Source organism: Dromiciops gliroides, chromosome 4 (assembly GCF_019393635.1).
Source record: "Dromiciops gliroides isolate mDroGli1 chromosome 4, mDroGli1.pri, whole genome shotgun sequence".
Classification (NCBI taxonomy): domain Eukaryota; kingdom Metazoa; phylum Chordata; class Mammalia; order Microbiotheria; family Microbiotheriidae; genus Dromiciops; species Dromiciops gliroides.
In genome coordinates this window covers 276658493-276676925 of record NC_057864.1, presented here as the reverse complement: position 1 = coordinate 276676925, position 18433 = coordinate 276658493, and the positions used below count along the sequence as shown (strand labels likewise).

At 36.4% G+C, this 18433-nt stretch overlaps 1 protein-coding gene across 1 annotated transcript in view; it reads left to right on the top strand.

Moving 5' to 3' along the window:
* The window catches only part of LOC122755023 (dystonin-like), a 646765-nt gene that overhangs the window by 478629 nt on the left and 149703 nt on the right, over nucleotides 1-18433 (top strand). Inside the window, 5 exon segments of the mRNA XM_044003425.1 lie at nucleotides 871-1023; nucleotides 3106-3339; nucleotides 4065-4331; nucleotides 13142-13687; nucleotides 17687-17863. Of these exon segments, the coding sequence (XP_043859360.1) occupies nucleotides 871-1023; nucleotides 3106-3339; nucleotides 4065-4331; nucleotides 13142-13687; nucleotides 17687-17863 (1377 nt within the window).

Here is an 18433-nt window from a genome sequence, read left to right as displayed (position 1 = left end):
AAGCTGAAGAATATTTTTTCATCATTTTTTTCTTTCTTTCTTTCTTTCTTTTTTTTTTTAGTGAGGCAATTGGGGTTAAGTGACTTGCCCAGGGTCACACAGCTAGTAAGTGTTAAGTGTCTGAGGCCGGATTTGAACTCAGGTACTCCTGACTCCAGGGCCGGTGCTCTATCCACTGCGCCACCTAGCTGCCCCCTTTTTTAAAATGATTTTTTAAAGATGGAACATATGTTATATATATAGTAGGAAAGGAGTAGAACCCCATATTTAGCAATTATATGCTAAGTGTTGTATAAGGCAGCTACCAGTTTATACTAGAGTGCCACAATAGAAAAAAGAATAATATGTAATATTATGTAATAGGAAAAGGAAAAGAGAACAAATCACTTTAAACTAGGGCATTCCAGAGAGTGAGAAAGTGAAAATGTTGCATTTGGTGTCCCTTTCTTCTTGCTTAAAACACCCAAACATTTTCTCTAGCAAATATGCTAACAACCAAATCACAACTAACTTCTGTTTTGATGTCCTTTTGCAGAATTAATAATGTGTATCGCAGGTTTCAAGAGCTTAAGAAAATTGGATGTTTTCCTCCTGTTGGTCAGAAGTTCCATCTCTCATACATATGCATGGCCAGTATTCTGTTGGGCAGTTCCATCCAAACATGATTCCTTTACTTACAGCATATGTGAGATGTATCCATAACTTCTATATTCACCTTGCTCCCCCTGTATTCCACTGCTATCATGTTTACAGCATACTTTTAAAAGCTTCTCTGTAGGAACCTTATAAGATTGTATTTTATGAAGGAGGTTGTTTGTCTGCACTTTTGTCACTACGCATTTAACATGTTTTGCTTCTGCTCTGCTGTAGATTGTGGCAGAACGGCAGCAGGAGTATAAGGAAACACTCCAGGGAATATGTGATCTCCTCACCCAGACAGAAAACCGCTTGATTGGTCACCAAGAAGCTATTGTGATTGGCGATAGCAAGGATGAATTAAAGCTATACCAAACCAAACAAGAGGTAGAATCTGGTTTTACATCCACAGCTGTAGTAGCATCATTAACATGATTGGTGTCTGTTCCCTTAATTGCAAAGCAGTAAGGTGGGACGCAAGCATGTGGTAGTGCTGTTGAACAGCTGTTATAGTTTTAGGTCTTCAAGGGTAAAGGGAAACTATGTGAGCCATGGGACAGTCTGAGTGTTTCCAGTCCTGTTTTAAGGCATTGGTTTTCATCTTCTATAGGGTCTGTGAATATTATGTCTGAGATTGGGCACATGATGTGGAGTTCTTGAGAGATCAGAACAAGGAAGAGGCATGATCTAGATATAACTTATTCCGTGAAGTAAAATTTTGGTCTCATTGGAATTCAAGCTGCTAACAGATAGGGGCTTGAGGATTTTTCTTTGATGGATACGTATAAGTTTCTGCTCTTATTATACCATTCTCTGTTAATTCAATACTTCTCAGTCCCTTTATATATCTTATCCACCTTTCAATCTTTTTCATTTATATCAAGTTGAAATAGCCTTTTGCAGGGTGGGGAGGGAATCAAAAGATGCTACCAACAAACAACATACTGACTTTTGGAAAGAACTATATATACATACTTAATATCCTTAAGCAAGATTTTGGGGGAAAAAGCCCATCTGAGAACAAAATACTTAGTCCACTAAGCTGTTATCTTTTTTTTTTTTTTTTTTAGTGAGGCAATTGGGGTTAAGTGACTTGCCCAGGGTCACACAGCTAGTACGTGTTAAGTGTCTGAGGCTGGATTTGAACTCAGGTCCTCCTGACTCCAGGGCTGGTGCTCTATCCACTGCGCCACCTAGCTGCCCCGAGCTGTTATCTTTAAATGTAATTTTTAACATTTTTGTATCAGTCTCTTTAATAAGTTGGTCCTTTCTCTTATACCAACTTTCACTAATGAACTCATTTGCCAGCTGACATTTCACTTTTCTTTGGTTCATTTGCAAAAAAAAAAAAAAGAAAAAAAAGAAAAAGAAAGGCCGAGAGCAGTAAATCATTGAGTTTGATTCCAGGCATAACGGGAATTGAACATAAAGGTTTTCTAGTCTGACCTTATACCTTATATAGAAATTCCTTTGGCAGCATTCCCAGTTCATGACCACCCAGCCTTTATTTGATAGTTCTAGTGACATGGAACTCGACATCTCATAGGGTGCCCAGTCTATTGCTAGATGTTTCTGATTGTATTTAACACCAAAGCTGTACTTTGGGACTTCTTTTTATTGACTAGTTTTAATGTTTGGAGCCTAAGAATTACAAGGTATTTGCCTACTTAAAATTTTTCTAAGGTTATTTTGTTGGTTGGTTGGTTTTTATAATGCCATTTAAAGCCATAACTAGAAAATGTTTGTTTGTTTGTTTGTTTGTTTTGGTGTGGGAGGGAGGAGAAGGAGTAAGGGGATACATGTGGTATGACCAGTGATACAGAGGGCATTGTGACCACAGGTATAGTAATGCTTGGAGATGGGGTGGTTTGACTCTCATGCCTGTGGGAGTTAGTGGGAAAGTCCAGAAAAAAGGAACACCATGACATTGGGATCCTGGGGGATCCTGATGGAAGACTGTAAGACAAGGGAATGGTGAATGTTGAAAGGGGAAAATTCCCTTCCTTCCCCAGACCCCCTGCTCACATTATGTTGGTACTCTGGGGGCAAAGACACATTTGCCTCATATTACTTATAGCTCTTGTCACTCTTATTAACTCACTAAGACCTGGGTTTATCCAGAAGCCCTTCTGTTTACTAAGATTTCCCATCCACCACTCCAAAGCCACTGGCTTCTCTTTTACTGAATAAGAATCTGTTTTTTAATGCCCTACTGAGGTGCCACCTACTCTATGAAACTTTCTTCATCTCTGTTAGGTGATGAGTCCCTTCTCACTCCACTCCCAACCTCATATAGCATTTTTTGTAATTCTCTAATGCACTTATCTTGTAATGTTGCATATTATAGTTCTACACATTTATGTCATATCTTCCTGCTAGACTGAGTTTGTTGAATAGATGCTTATTGAATAGACACCAATTTAATAATCTCATCTTTTCTTCCCCTCATCCTGTTATCCTCCTAATAAGGAGCTACAGAAAGAGATGCAGAGAAGTGCACAGGCGTTGGCAGAGAAGGTGAAAAATACCGAAAAGTTTTTGATGGAGAATGGAGAAAAACTATCACAAGAAGACAAGGCATTAATTGAACAGAAACTCAGGGAAGCTAAGATGAAGTGTGAGCAACTGAACCAGAAGGCTGAGCAGTCAAAAAAGGAACTAGATAAGGCAGTAACCACAGCAATTAAGCAGGAAACTGAAAAGGTGTTTATGCAAATACATAATTGCTTACTATTAGTTAGAAAGTGCAACACTAAAAGAAGTCTCTTTTCATTGATTTGGTGGAAGGGTGGTTATTCAGAGGTCAGAGCAAAAGATAGGAATTCTGGATTCTCAGGAAGAACGTAAACTTAATAAAATTCCTGAAGAGCTCAGAGCCTCCTTGCTAATTTTCTCTGAGCAATTATGTGAAATGAGTGTATTGAGAATGGGGTTGTGAGATGTCACATTTTAACATTTTTTTAATCTTCTAGAAAAACCATTATTGAAAGTGGTCATTAATATTTTATGATAGATTTTTAAAGGTTTTTATTGTATTTTTGTTTTTTAGTTCCAAATGCTCTCCTTCCCTTGATCCCCTCTCTAACCAGTTGAGAAAATAAGAAGTACAGTACCCAATATGCATGTGAAATAATGCGAAACCTATTTCCAATAGTTATCAGCTATCTGAAAGATGGATAGCATTTTACATCGTGAGTCCTTTGGAGTTGAAGTGGATTATTATACAGCTATGATACACTATTTGAACAGATATTAAAGTAACTTCCTTCTAAAAATAAAAGCATAGTTGCAATATATCCATTAGTCATTAGATGTTAAGGTTAAAGTATTACTTTTACAACTTTAAAATGGTCTAAATATTGACTATTGAATGACTTAAAGTGATGATTTGGAGAATACAGTTTCATCTCCTAATTTTCTTTGCTCAGGTTGCAGCAGTAGCACAGCTGGAAGAGAGTAAAAACAAAATAGAAGATCTTTTGGATTGGTTATCAAATGTAGATAAGGAGGGAGAAAGGGCAGGAAAGAAATCTCACCAGGAGATTGAACAAAATGGAACTCATTTTCAAGAAGGTGACCTCAATTCCGTGATTGGAGAGGAGGATGAAGTAAATGGTAATTTGATGGAAATGGATGTTGATGGAAAAGTAAGAACCATGGAGGAAAATCTGAACCAACAATACCAGAAAGTAAAGGTATATGTACAAATATTTGTAAATATTGACAGTCAAATGTATATCTTAATCAAAATAAGATGGTATGAGGCTGGTTGCATGTGCCATCTTTACAGAAAACATAGATTAAATTCTCTTTTCTCTATATGTGATTTTATACACACACACACAAATTATGTATTAAATATAATTTATATTATATTATCTATACATAGGTAGTACAATGTATAGACCACTGGGCCTGGAGTTAGGAAGACCTGAGTTCAAACCCAGCATCAGACATTTATTAATTGTATGACTTTGGACAAGTCACTTAACCCTATTTGCCTCAGTTTGCTCATTTGTAAAATGAACTGGAGAAGGAAAGGACAAATCACTCCAGTATCTTTGCTAAGACAGCTCCAAAATCATGTCATGAAGAGTTGGAAATGACTGAACAATTAAATGTGTTTGTGATAGGGTGATTTCATTTGTCTAAGGGACTTCCATGTTAGGAAATTCAGGTATCTTCACTGCAATTTATAGACTTAGAGAGTTGTCTAGAGCAGTAGTTTCAAATAGGGATTGCTGGAGGCCACATGCTGATGTAGAAAACCACAAATTGACTACAAATTACCTATTGTTATTTTATTTATTTAAAAAATATTCCCAATTACATTTTAATCCAATTCCTGCCATACTCAGGGAGTTTTGAGGGCTGAGTGCCATGAATTCCACACCTCTGGCTTAGAGAACTGAGAAGTTAAGTTCCTTGAGGATGATCACAGTTTGTATTTATGGAAAGATGGGAACTCAAACTCTGGTTCTCCTGGCTTTCTTTCCATTATACCATACTACCTCTTTGGCATGTTATTATATGTAAACACTTTAATGGATTTCATTGATGGTGGGTTCTCTTTACATTAGTGTGGACTTACACCCACCCTTGCAATTCTCTGTAGTTCTTGTCCATTTCATCCCATAAATTATTTAGCTATACATTTCTCAAAACCAGAAATAAGCTGGAAAATATATTACCTATAAAAGTCTGAGGCATTATTTTAAGGGAAAATTGTACCATGATCCAAATGAAGGGGGTGTTGGCTAGAGTCGGGAGACCAGGTTTCCAATATTAGCTGTGCCATTAAATTCTTCAGAAGGCCCTGGTCCAATAATTGAATCTCTCTATCTCAGTTTCCTTGTGTACAAAATCAAGATACTCACCCACACACATTGAAGCATTCTGGTCAAGATAAAATAAGGTAATACATATGAGATCAGATTGAAAAGTTTAAAAGCCAATTATCAATATATTTTATTATTCTTGTGGTGAAAAACCGTTATGTACAATGTAAGATAATATAATTTAAAGCTAGGTGATGATGATCTTGGGCAAGACATTTCACTCTTGGGGCATCTAGGTGGCGCAGAGGATAAAGCATTGGTCCTAGATTCAGGAGGACCTGAGTTCGAATTTGATCTCAGACAATTGACCGCTGGGCAAGTCACTTAACCCTCATTGCCCTGCAAAAAAAAAAAAAAAGACATTTCACTTTTCTTGGGCTTCAGTTTCCTCATTTGAAAAACTGAGGTTGTACTAAATGACCCCTATCAACCATTCTGGTTCTATATCTATGACCCTGAGATTCTGTGATAGCTATTAAACCAACCTGTGACTCTCTGTGGACCTGGTTTCAAATCCTCACTCTGCTACTTCCTATTTATTTGACCCTGGGCAAATCTCTTAACTGCCATGGGTTTTCTTATCTATAAAATAAACAGGTTGGATTACATGATCCATTTCTGTTCTAGATCTCTGTCCTTTGGCTTTACCTCATGGTTCATTAGGATCATAGATCAAAAGCTAGAAGGACCATCTAGTCTAGTTCCCTCTCAGAGAGGCCCAGAGCGGGTAATTGACTTGTTCTTGGTCAAACATATAACAGATTGAAGAGCCAGGGTACAAACTCAGATTCTTCCTGTGCCAGCCCTCTTTCTATTGTATAAAATCCTAACCTCCCCTCTCTCCTTTTTTGTTTAGAGAATCCTTTGTTAAGGCCTCCTGTCTTCTACATTAAATCAAATGGTGATCTAATAAAAATCTGTTTGAAGAACTTTCTTTTGTTTCCCTACCTGATCCCATCATTTTCAATAGTAGAATGATGGCACTGTGGAGGAAATAGAATTTCATGGATTTCCTAGAATTTAGAGTTGGAAGAGAAAGTTAGGTGAAAAGTTGCCCAAGGTCACACAGGTGGTAAATAGCACAGCATATTTCTGATTATGAAAAAGACAAAATGAAAAATCAATAGAGGATTCTACTGAAATCATTTAAATAAATAAAGGCATTTGAATAGTGATTTGGTGTTACCCAAAAGAGCTTTGGGATAGGGGCCAGGAGATTCGACTTTTAAGTTTTTACTTTGGACAAGCTTAAGCAAAATAACCTTTTTATGCCTCAGTTTCCTCCTCTGTAAAATGAAAGGGCTGGAAGGCAGCTAGGTGGTGCAGTGGATAAAGCACTGGCCCTGGATTCAGGAGGACCTGAGTTCAAATCTGGCCTCAGATACTTGACACTTACTAGCTGTGTGACCCTGGGCAAGTCACTTAACTCTCATTGTCCTGCAAAAAAAAAAAAAATGAAAGGGTTGAATTAGATTGTGTCTAATACTCCTTCCAGCACTGAATCCAAGAGGGGGTATTAATTTTTAAAAACAAGCTAGCTTTATTGTGTGTTAAATGGACTAGAAATAGTCAATTAAAATAACTTTTAAAGTTATTTTAAAGTTAGCCTTGACTGTGGCATTTGATTTTTTTTAATTACAAAAATACTTTGAGGGAAAAGTGATGCTATTTTCATTAAACTTTATAGAGCACTATTCTCAGCTATATAAAAATTCATTATCTTGACTTAAAATGTTTAATATAAACTACCTATAGACTGTATAAATTTGCATATATATTCCCCCTTTTTATTATAATTTGTCGACTTTGATTTTTAGCACTTTCTTTATTAATTCACCTAAGTCCTTTTTATGAGAATTTACTTTGAGCAGGCTTGAGGGAAGAATGGAGAAAAGGCTATGGGAAAGTAAGAAGCAAGGAATGTCCTTTAGTTATTTCAAACTCAGCATGGTCAAAATAAAAATCATTTTCTTTCCCTCCAAACCTATCCTTCTTCCAAATTTATTTAATCTGAAATGACCATCCTTTTAGTTGCTCAGATTCATAATCTCTGCATTTTTCTTGACTTCTTACTGTTTCTCAAGCTACCATATCCAATTACTGTTCTCTTTTATTTGAATCCTTCCTACTTAAAGATCCCCTCCCTGAGTTCAGGCCCTCATTACTCTCATCTGTACTATTTCAAAAGCCTCCTAATTTGTCTCCCCTTCTAAAGTTTCTCCTTACTCCATATAGCTACTAAAATTATTTTCCTAAAGTACAGCCTGACCACATCACTCCCCTAAACCAATGGCTTCCTATTGCCTTTGAAGTTAAATATGAATCCCTCTGTGTGGTTGTGAACGATCTTCACAAGCCAGTTCCAACTTACCTTTCTAGCCTTCCTGCATCTCTGGCCCAAGCATCCTGGCCTTTTTTTGCTGCTCTTCACACATGACATTTCATTTTCAGTCCCCATTCCTTTTTTTTTTTTTTTGTGAGGCAATTGGGGTTAAGTGACTTGCCCAGGGTCACACAGCTAGTGAGTATTAAGTGTCTGAGGCTGTATTTGAACTCAGGTCCTCCTGACTCCAGAGCTGGTGCTCTATCCACTGCACCACCTAGCTGCCCCCCCCTTCCTTTTTACAGGCTGCCCTCCATATGTAGAATGTACATTGTCCTCCCTTTAACCTCTCAGAATCTCAGGTTTTCTTATTCTTCTCAAGTGCTGCCTTCTACCTGAAGCTCTCCCTGATCCCCACCCTGGTCTCCATCTTGCCTTGATGCCACTGCTTCTGGTTCATAGGAAATTCTGTTCATATTTCACATTTGAACCTCTATTTTGCTCCCATAGCATTAAAATGTTCAAATAGAATCTTGAGATTTTTAAAAACCAATGAATGGTGTATATATATTTAACCCTTGAGTGGCTTTTACATGACACTAGGTATCTACATATTCTATGAGACTCTCTCGTTTCTCTGTCATTGGCCCCACGCAGGTAAACTGGGAACCTCACTATTTGACACCCCTCAGATTGTTGTCTCTAGTTCCTCTTATAAACATAAGGCTCACATATGTCCAAGAAGTAAAAGTGCATTTACATGTTAAATTACATAAAATCTATATTAGAGCCCATAGAAATGAGAATATCTCCCAATAAAACAACCCTTTCCCTGAAACTTGTTAACCTCACATACTTATGAACTCCGGTTCACTTACTATTTTAAAAATGATTACTTTTGTTATTACCTTATTACTTTTAACATCTAATATAAATTGTTAACTTTTAAAATCCTCTGTATTTTGGCTCCAATCAGCCTTTTTCACTTGATTATATCCTATATTAAGACCTTTCCTATACTTCGAAGTCCAAGCAGAGTGACCTACTTGATATTTCTTGTATATAACACCCCCATCTCCATACCTTGCCTGGCATATCTTTCTTAGTAGTCGTGGCTTTTGTCCTGGTTTTTTCCAGTATCTGGAATATACTCCATCCTCATCTTTCATTTTTATTCTAAATTCTGCCAAAAAAACCCAAACCGAACCAGAAATTCAACTTTTCTCAAGCACAATCTTCTACACAAAACCTTTCTTATTTAATACATTTGTATATTATGCTGGGCTCCTAGCAGCATCTCTCAGATGTAGCTTCTCTTTTTTTTTCTCCAACTGAGGTTTTTATAGATGCTTTTCCTTGCTATCCCCTTTCCAATTTCTCTGGATTTTTGGCTCAATTTAGCCCTCTATTCTCCCTTAAAGTTCTCTTTAGATCCTGTTTGACACATCTTATCATGATTATCATTGTCCCCATTGTCCTCCCCCTCAGATTTCAGTAGGCATAGTCTCAGATAGCACAGTCTCAGGTTATTCCTCTGGCAAAGCTTACCATTAAAAGCAGGGAATTTTTTTTAACTCCTGTATTTGGTCTGTAGACTCATCCTTACTATGGCCAGTGCCAGTGCAGTGCCAAAGAAAGGAGCTGGCTTCGTATTCATCCCTTGCAGTAGTTCTGTCAATCTCCAGGCTAGTAGAAACATGTCTGTCCATTAAACACACCCCACTCATTTCTCAATTGTTTCTTAAAGCTCATGGAAAACTTTGCAGGTTCATTCCTTCCAGTTCTTCATACCATTTTATGTTTTTGTTTGTTTGTTTGTTTGTTTTATTTTTAGGCAATGGGGGTTAAGTGACTTGCCCACAGTCACACAGCTAGTAAGTGTCAAGTGTCTGAGGCCAGATTTGAACTTAGGTGCTCCTGAATCCAGGGCCGGTGCTTTAACCACTGCGCCATCTAGCTGTCCCCCCACCTCCCCCCCAGTTCTTCATACCATTTTATGGAGAGAGATCAGAGAAGCTAGTCGTAATCCCAGGCTGTTTCCTGCAACATTGATGATAGGGGAAATGAAGAGAGCCTTACCTAGAGAATTCCTAGTTGGAGAGGGGTAAAATTTTATGGTCTCAGTACATATTAGTTTTGTGATAGTATTAAAAATTGGTCTAGAAATTATATGATTGTCCCTTGGAGAAATTAAGAAATTCTCTAGAATCCCTATAACATTATTTTTAAAAAATAATAAACTTTTTTATTTATAGTTTTAGGTTTCACTTTTTATCCCTCTTTCCCTCCCTCCCCTGCTCCCTTCCTGAGGTGGTAAGCAATCATATAGAGGTTATACAATTATGTAAAATATTACCATATTAGTCATTTTGTACAAGAAAATTTGAATAAAAGAAAAAATGAAAGACTGAAAAATAGCATGCTTCAGTCTGTGTTCCATTAATATCAGTTCTTTCTTTGGAGGTAGATAGTATGTTTCATCAAAAGTCCTTTGGGATTGTCTTGGATCATTGTATTGTTGAGAATAGTTGTCATTCACAGCTCTTCATCAAGCAATATTGCTCTCTGTGTACAATATTCTCTTGGTTCTGCTCACTTCACTATACATCACTTCACATGACTCTTTCTAGGCCTTTTTGAAATCATCCTGCTTCTCATGAAACTTAATTAAAAAGTTTCTAATTTCATGACATTTTCCTAATTTTATCTCATTTTTCAGTTATTTTGCTAATGAATCTGCTAAACATTAAAAGACTCTATAGAATTGTACAGATTTTCTATTAAAGATTTTTCCATTAAAGCAAACACTTTCCCTAATAATATGGAGGCAATGTGCTTCCTAGTAGAGATGACTAAAAGCTTCCTAAAACAAAATGAAGAGTGATGATTAAAAATCTCACTCTAGCATTTTGAAATGCATGGTCTAAATAATGATTATGATGAATGTTTATTTATCTATATCTATTGCTCTAAAGTTTGCAAAGTGATTTATATGTGTCATCTCATTTGATCCTGACAACAATACTGTGAGGTAGGTGCTTTTGTTATTCCCTTTCAGTTATTTTTAAAAAATATATTTTATTTTTCCCCAATTACATGTAAAAACAGTTAAAAAAACATTCATTGTTAAGTTTTGAGTTCCAAATTCTGTCCTTTTCTTCCTTCTCTTTACCTTCCTCCCACCCCTGCCTTGAGATGGTAAGCAATTTGATAGAGGTTGTACATGTGTAATTGTGTAAAACATTTCCATATTAGTCATTTTGTGGGGAAAAATCCCACTTCAAACAAAACAAAAAAGTGTGAAATTTAAAATTGGATATTAGATCATAAATCTCCCCTACTTAACTTTTCCCTTAATTTATCTCCCAGACTAGTAAATGGAAGAAGCTTCTGGTTTTCTAGATAGAGCCTTTATTGTATATAAGGTGTTGTTGATTAGAAGGATAGGAAAGTAGAAATACAGTAGAAATCGTCTTAAATCTAGGCTTAGTCTATATTTCTTATAAAAACTCACCAAACCAAAAAAGGCCACCTTTGGAGTGAGGGAGACCGTCTGTGCCGCGCCGCCAGGAGTCCCGCCAAGCAGGCAAAAAAGGCCTACTCTCGTTCTCTCCACCCCGGAAGTCAAAAAACCCGGCAGGCAGTCTGACATGCGCAGCAGGCGGACTGTTCATCTCCTCCCCAAAAGGGTGGTCCTTGAAAAACTGGCGTCTTTCAGTTATCCTAACCGACTGTTAAAAACTTTCATATTTTACCACAAAAGAAAGTGAAAAATAGTATGTTTTATTCTGTATTTAGACATCATTAGTTCTTTCTCTGGAGATGTATAGTATACACACACACACACACACACACACACACACACACACACACACACACACTTGCCATGGGTCCTTTGGGATTGTCTTGGATCAATTTATTGCTGAGAATAGTTAAGTCATTCACAGTTGTTCATTGTATAGTATTACTGTTACTGTGTACAATGTTCTCTTGATTCTCCTCATTTCACTCTGTATCAATTCATGGAGGTCTTTTTTTCCTGAAAGAAAGCCTTTTCTGAACTTATCCAAATCATTTCTTATGGCACAAAAATATTCCATTATAGTCATATACTGCAATTTGTTCAGCCATTCCCCAGTTGATGGGTATCCCCACAATTTACATTTCTTAGACACTAAAAAAAGAGTTGCTATAAAATTTTTTGCACAAATAGGTTCTTTTCTTTTTTAATCTTTTGAGGATATAGACTTAATAGTGTTATTGCTGGATCAAAGAATATGCACAGCTTGATAGCCTTTGAGCATGGTTTCAAATTACTATGCAGAATGGTTGGATCAGTTTACAATTCCACCAACAATGCTTTAGTGTCCCAGTTTTCCCACATCCCCTCCAACATTTATCATTTTCCTTTTATGTCATAGTAGCCAGTCTGATAGTTCCTCAGAGTTGCATTAATTTGCATTTCTCTAATCATTAGTGATTTAGAGCATTTTATATGACTGCAGATAGCATTGATTTGTCTGAACTGCCTGTTCATATCTTTGGACCATTTATCAATTGGGAAATAATTTGTATTCTTATAAATTTGGCTCAGTTCTCTATTTGAGAAATGAGGCCTTTATCAGAGATACTTGCCATAAAAAAATCTCTCGGTCTCTCTCTCTCTGCCTGCCTCCCTTCCCTTCCTTGCAATTTTGGTTGCATTGGTTTTAACTATGCAAACCCTTTTTTAATTTTATATAATCAAAATTATCCATTTTACATTTCATAATGCTCTCTGTATCTTGTTTCTTCCTAAATTCTTCCTTTATCCATAGATCTGGTAGGTAAACTATTCCTGATTTGCTTATGTTATCCTTTATGTCTACATCATATACCTATTTTGACCTTATATTGGTATATGGTGTAAGGTGTTGGTCTATACCTAATTTCTGCCACACCGTTTTCCAGTTTTCTCAGGAGTTTTTGTCAAATAAAGGGTTTTTGTCCCAAAAGCTTGGATCTTTGGGTTTATCAGACACTAAATTATTGTGGTCTATGATTCCTATTTTAAAGGAGAGAGTAATGAGTTTAAGAAGTTAAATGAATTGCCAAGCATGAAACAGGGTGTCTGAGGGAGCATTTGAACTTGGGTCTGCCTGCCTCTAAGTCTAGCATTCTTTCCAGTTTTCAACCTCTAGTGGAAAATTCATCAACCTCTAAGTATTTTGAGAACTTGAAAATGATAAAAATTTTTTGGTACAAATCCATGAAATTGGTATGATGGGAGATTTTGAATAAATGTGGAACTTTGCCTTCAGGATGCTGGTTTTGAAATGAACTGAGATTTTCATTTCCCTTCTAGGCACAACATGAGAAGATTGTCTCTCAGCACCAGGCAGTTATTATAGCTACCCAGTCTGCACAAGCTTTACTTGAGAAACAGGGTCACTACCTGTCTTCAGAAGAAAAAGAGAAACTACAGAGGAACTTGAAAGAACTGAAGACTCAGTATGAGACAGCCCTGGCAGAGTCAGAGAAGAAAGTGAAATTGACCAACTCTCTTCAAGAAGAATTAGAAAAGTTTGACACAGACTATAGTGAGTTTGACAGCTGGCTGCAGCAATCAGAGCAAGAACTTGAGAATTTAGAGGCTGGTGCTGATGACTTCAATGGAATAATGACCAAACTAAAGAGGCAGAAGAGTTTTTCAGAAGATGTCATTTCTCACAAAGGTGACTTAAGGTACATTACAATTTCTGGACACCGAGTCTTAGAGGCTGCCAAGTCTTGCAGCAAAAGAGATGGTGGAAAAGTCGACAAGGATAATTTTGACACTTCTGCAACATATAAGGAAGTACAGGGAAAATTGGACCTTGCCAGTGAGCGTTTCAAATCTCTGTATACTAAGGTAATTTTCTTTTTTTAATTTTGGGAGAAAGGGATAGAGAATAGATTATTTTTTATGTAATACACTTATTTATATTATTCTATTTATTTGTTTATTATAAAATGGAAGCCTACCCAGTTTTCATTACAGTATTTAAAAAGCCTGAAGTTGGAACTGCAAAAAAGACATTTTTTAAGCCTAGACTTTCATCTTCCATCTTTCCTTCTCCTAAATTTGTATATGAAACTCATAAAGAGAATGGTTTTTTAAAAAATAAATTTATTATTGGTATGTTTGTTTTAAAATTGCTTATATTTCTCAAAATATCTCCCCCACAGTTATCCATTATGGCAGAATAAAAAAATAAAAGGAGAAAAAAAATTCAGCAAATATTTCACCATTAAAAAAAGTCTGATATCTTATGCAGTGTTTGACATGTAGTTCTTCATCTCTGAAAATAAAGGGTGTGTTTAGGGGGAAAGACATTCTCATATCTCATTTTGGTACCAAATTTAGCTATTATAATTCCACAGCTTTCAGTTTCAACTTTTTTATAATTGCCTTTTCCACTTAGACTGTTTTAGTCATTTCCCTGGTTCTACTTACTTTACTTTGCATAAGTTTATATATGTCTTCCCATCATTATCTGTATTCATCATAGTCATAAACTCTTAAAGTACATTAATATTTTGTTACATTCATGCACCACAATTTGTTAAGCCATTTTCTAGTTGATGGACATGTACTTATTTTTTCTAATTCTTTTCTGTTATCAAAAAAAAAATTGCTACTATACATATTTTGGTTTGGGCCAAAACATTGGGCCAAATATTGGGCCTTTCTGTTATTGACCTTGCAAATATATTTAGCAGTGGAGTGTCTGAGTCACAGGATATGGACATTTTAGTCACTCTTTTTGCATGATTCCAAATTGCTTTCCAGAATTGTTGGGTCAATTCACAACTTTATTAAAAAGTATATTTTTATGCCTTCGTTTGCACCATCCTTCCTATACTGACTTGTCATATTTGACCATTTGTTGGGTATACAGTGAAACCTCAAAGTTGTTTTGATTTGTAGAAGGCCATACTGTTTTAAAAAACAGTATAATTTCCAAGGCGTGACAAGCAGCACCAAACTTTGCTCTAATGTTGGTCTGTACCTGGGTTACTGCTTGGCCACTAGGGGGAGACTATGTATCAGCTGTAAGCAGAACAATTCATCTCTTCCATACCTCTTTAGTCTGTGAAAGTGGTTATGAATTATTTCTACAAATGATTTCTCTTGTAAATATGTTCACTCAGTGTAAATGGTTTAACACATAATGAAATTGGGGAATGTTTTAATCTTAATTATCTTTTCTTGACAGGGAGAGAGATCTAATTTTTCAAACACCTCAGGAAACATTGTGTTGCTTTTAGAATCCTTAGCAAGGCCAGATTAATTTAGCAAGCCAAATAAAATAGGAGGCCTGCCTTTCCCTTTTGCTTGGCTTCTAGGGTCTTTGCTTTTCTCATGGGCATTCCCCTGTAGAAAAAAAAAACACAATAGTAACCCTCTAGGAGTGTAGGCTTTTGGTATTTTAATAATAAACAGCCTGAGTGGGTGGAAGGAGGCTGAGAAAACACACACACACACACACACACACACACACACACACACACACACACACACACACAAGATAGTTACTGTATTCCTATGCAGAACAGCAAAAATATGCCTCCTACAAAGTTTCTTTTCTAGGTTAAAAACAGAATCAGGAATTTTAGAGGTGGGAGTTCAACCCTCACATCTTATAGATGAAAAAAATGAGTTGAAAAATGTTTTTAGGGCTTGTAAAAATAGGTCACTGATTTAGCCAATGCTAAATTTTTAATGAGTAACAATTCATAGTGTATCTTTAATAAAATAAAATATTCTTTAATCCATCTGTTTCACAGCAGGTAATTAAAAAAAAATCCAATAAATGCTGGAGAAATGTGCGGATACCAAGCAATTTCTACTTCACCTTTTTCAATTCTGTATTTAACTCTCGTCTATATTTAACTGACTTGTTATATCATTAGTGGAGGGTATCCTGGTGAGAAACTACCTATACTAAACAGATTATCACCTCTCTGTAACTCTTAGGGAGTCATCCACTATGTAACCCTTCTTTTTTTCCCGGCATCTCTGGACTCGAGCTCCCACCCAGAAATGTGAGGATATCATTTATCGAAACAGTATGGCGGAAACAAGTAGTTCACAGAGACATAGATTTAGAGTTAGAAGGCTCTTTAAGCTATCTAGTCTTACCCTCAATTTCATACTTGTATGCTCTCTTCTTTTAAGGGAATTTTAAAAATAGGGGAAGGAAATAAGGGAACATTATAAATTCTCTAATTCAAATTCTATTTTCTTCAACTACTACATGGCATATTATCTAGTTTCTTTCTTTGTCCTAGTACAAAGATTCCCTTTGGGCTCCTTTAGTGACAGATTGTTAGTCCCTTCTCTTTGATGCCCCTTGGCTGCTGCCTGAAACTGGAGTAGTCTTCTATGTCTTCTCAGGACTCTTTTTTTTAGCATTTTCTGGTAGCATCTTCTCAAAATATTCATTAATAAAAGTTTTTTGTTGGCCAAGTAGAGATCTATTCTACCTAGGTACCCTAGGACAGGGCTTCTTAAACTTTTTCCACTTGTGACCCCTTTTTGCCTGAGAAATTTTTACATGACCCAGGGTATATAGGTATATAAAATAGGTATATGTAACCTTTTACTGTTGCCAAAATTTTAGCAAAGCCCACATACAGTTACAGGGTCCCATATACAACCCACAGCTTAAGAAGCTTTGCCCTAGGGTAACCGGAAGAGATTCCTTTTGTGATTTGGCTGAGGTTTTATTGTACCTGTTCCCACCAGAGCTTATTGCTCTGCCAGCAAAGCAACAGACCCAAAATTCACTCTTATTACAACAGCTCAACCAGGAGAATTATGTTAGTGTTATATTTGAAGAAAAAAAGAAACAAACAAACAACTCTCTAACCTTGAAGCCCCTTTTCCCCAGATCCAGAAACATAGAAGTTTCTAGTGTAGATTTCACACTCAGGTAGAATAAATAAAATCTGAAGTTCCTTTAAAATTCTACTACCAGATTGGATATCTTCTGCTCAAGAGACTATATATTTTTTATGCTCCTAGAAAGCAATCCAATTATTACCCTGTTTGTTTCATTCATTCGTTCGTTCATTCATTCATTCATTCATGTCACTTAAGGTGTTAACTACCTGCTCTTGTTTGTCAAGTCCTGATCTGAAGCTGGGCTTCAGTAATTCTTTTTTTTTCTTTTTTGGCGGGGCAATGAGGGTTAAGTGACTTGCCCCTGGTCACACAGCTAGTAAGTGTCAAGTGTCTGAGGCCAGATTTGATCTCAGGTCCTCCTGAATCCAGGGCTGGTGCTTTATCCACTGCACCACCTAGCTGCCCTGGCTTCAGTAATTCTTAAAGACATTTATGTCTTAAGGCTAAGCTTATATATGTGAAAATGTCACCAATCTTTGATTTCTTTGATTATAGTGATTTTATCATATCTAATGAATTTTCATTCAGGTATTGATTCAATTTCCTTATTATTTTAGTGACTGAGGGTAATTAAAAATATAAAAAAGTGGTGCCAGATGGTACTTACCTTTTCTGTGGTCTTTAGGGTTTTACTCTGAGGCTCAGTGATATTTAAAATTTAAATATTTATGTTTATGTTATTTAAATATTTATGTTTTATGAAACAAATAAAAAACGAGAATTGTCTCGTCATGCTTTGACTTGCTGGAAGAAGTGTTGAGTTGAACTGATTTGAAAGTAAGTTAAGCAGTGTAGAATGCAATCTTATCCATCCAGAGTGTTTCAATCATTTTGGCTAATTCTTGAATGGAGTTTTTAAAAACTACATTGTTTAAGGTGCTGCCTTCTGAAAGGCACTTTGGTTTAGATGCCAGCAGTGATATATAAGATATTCTTAAACGTTCCCTTCTAATCATTCAGTGCAGTGTCCTTGGAAATAATCTGAAAGACCTGGTAGATAAATATCAGCACTATGAAGATGCCTCTTCTGGACTTCTCTCTGGGCTCCAGTCCTGTGAGACAGCAGCAAACAAACACTTATTGGAACCCATTGCTACAGATCCAAAAAATCTCCAGCGCCAACTTGAAGAAACTAAGGTAAAAGAAGGAAGCAAGCAAGGAAGGAAAGGAAATAAAACAAAATATCATTTCTTATCTATGAATCCATAAATGTGGAGGCTATTGTTTTTAAGCCGTACATACATGTAGACACACACACACACACACACACACACACACAGCCTGGTGTCATAGAGGAGGAGAATACAATAACTATGGGAAGACAGACTATCAGAAGCAGAAACATCAAGGAAGATGAAGGCTAATAAGAATCATCAATTGGGAGATAATAAATGGAGAGAGCAGTCATTCAATAATAGGAACAGAAGCTATGGGGTTGAGGAGTAAATGAGTAAGTGGTGAGGAAATGAAGTCAATGAGTATACACTACTCAAGGGCATTAAAAAAAATGAGGGAAACTCGAATATGTTTGTATATAGATAAGAAGAGAGGAAATATTTTTGTGACTCAAGATGATGGCAGTAATAAACCACAAGACTTTTGACTCAGCCAATTTATCTATGTACTATGAAATTTCCTGGGATTTTGAAATTTTGTTGAGGAAATTTTCATCATTGAGTATCTACCAATTTAGTGAAGACCAGTGGG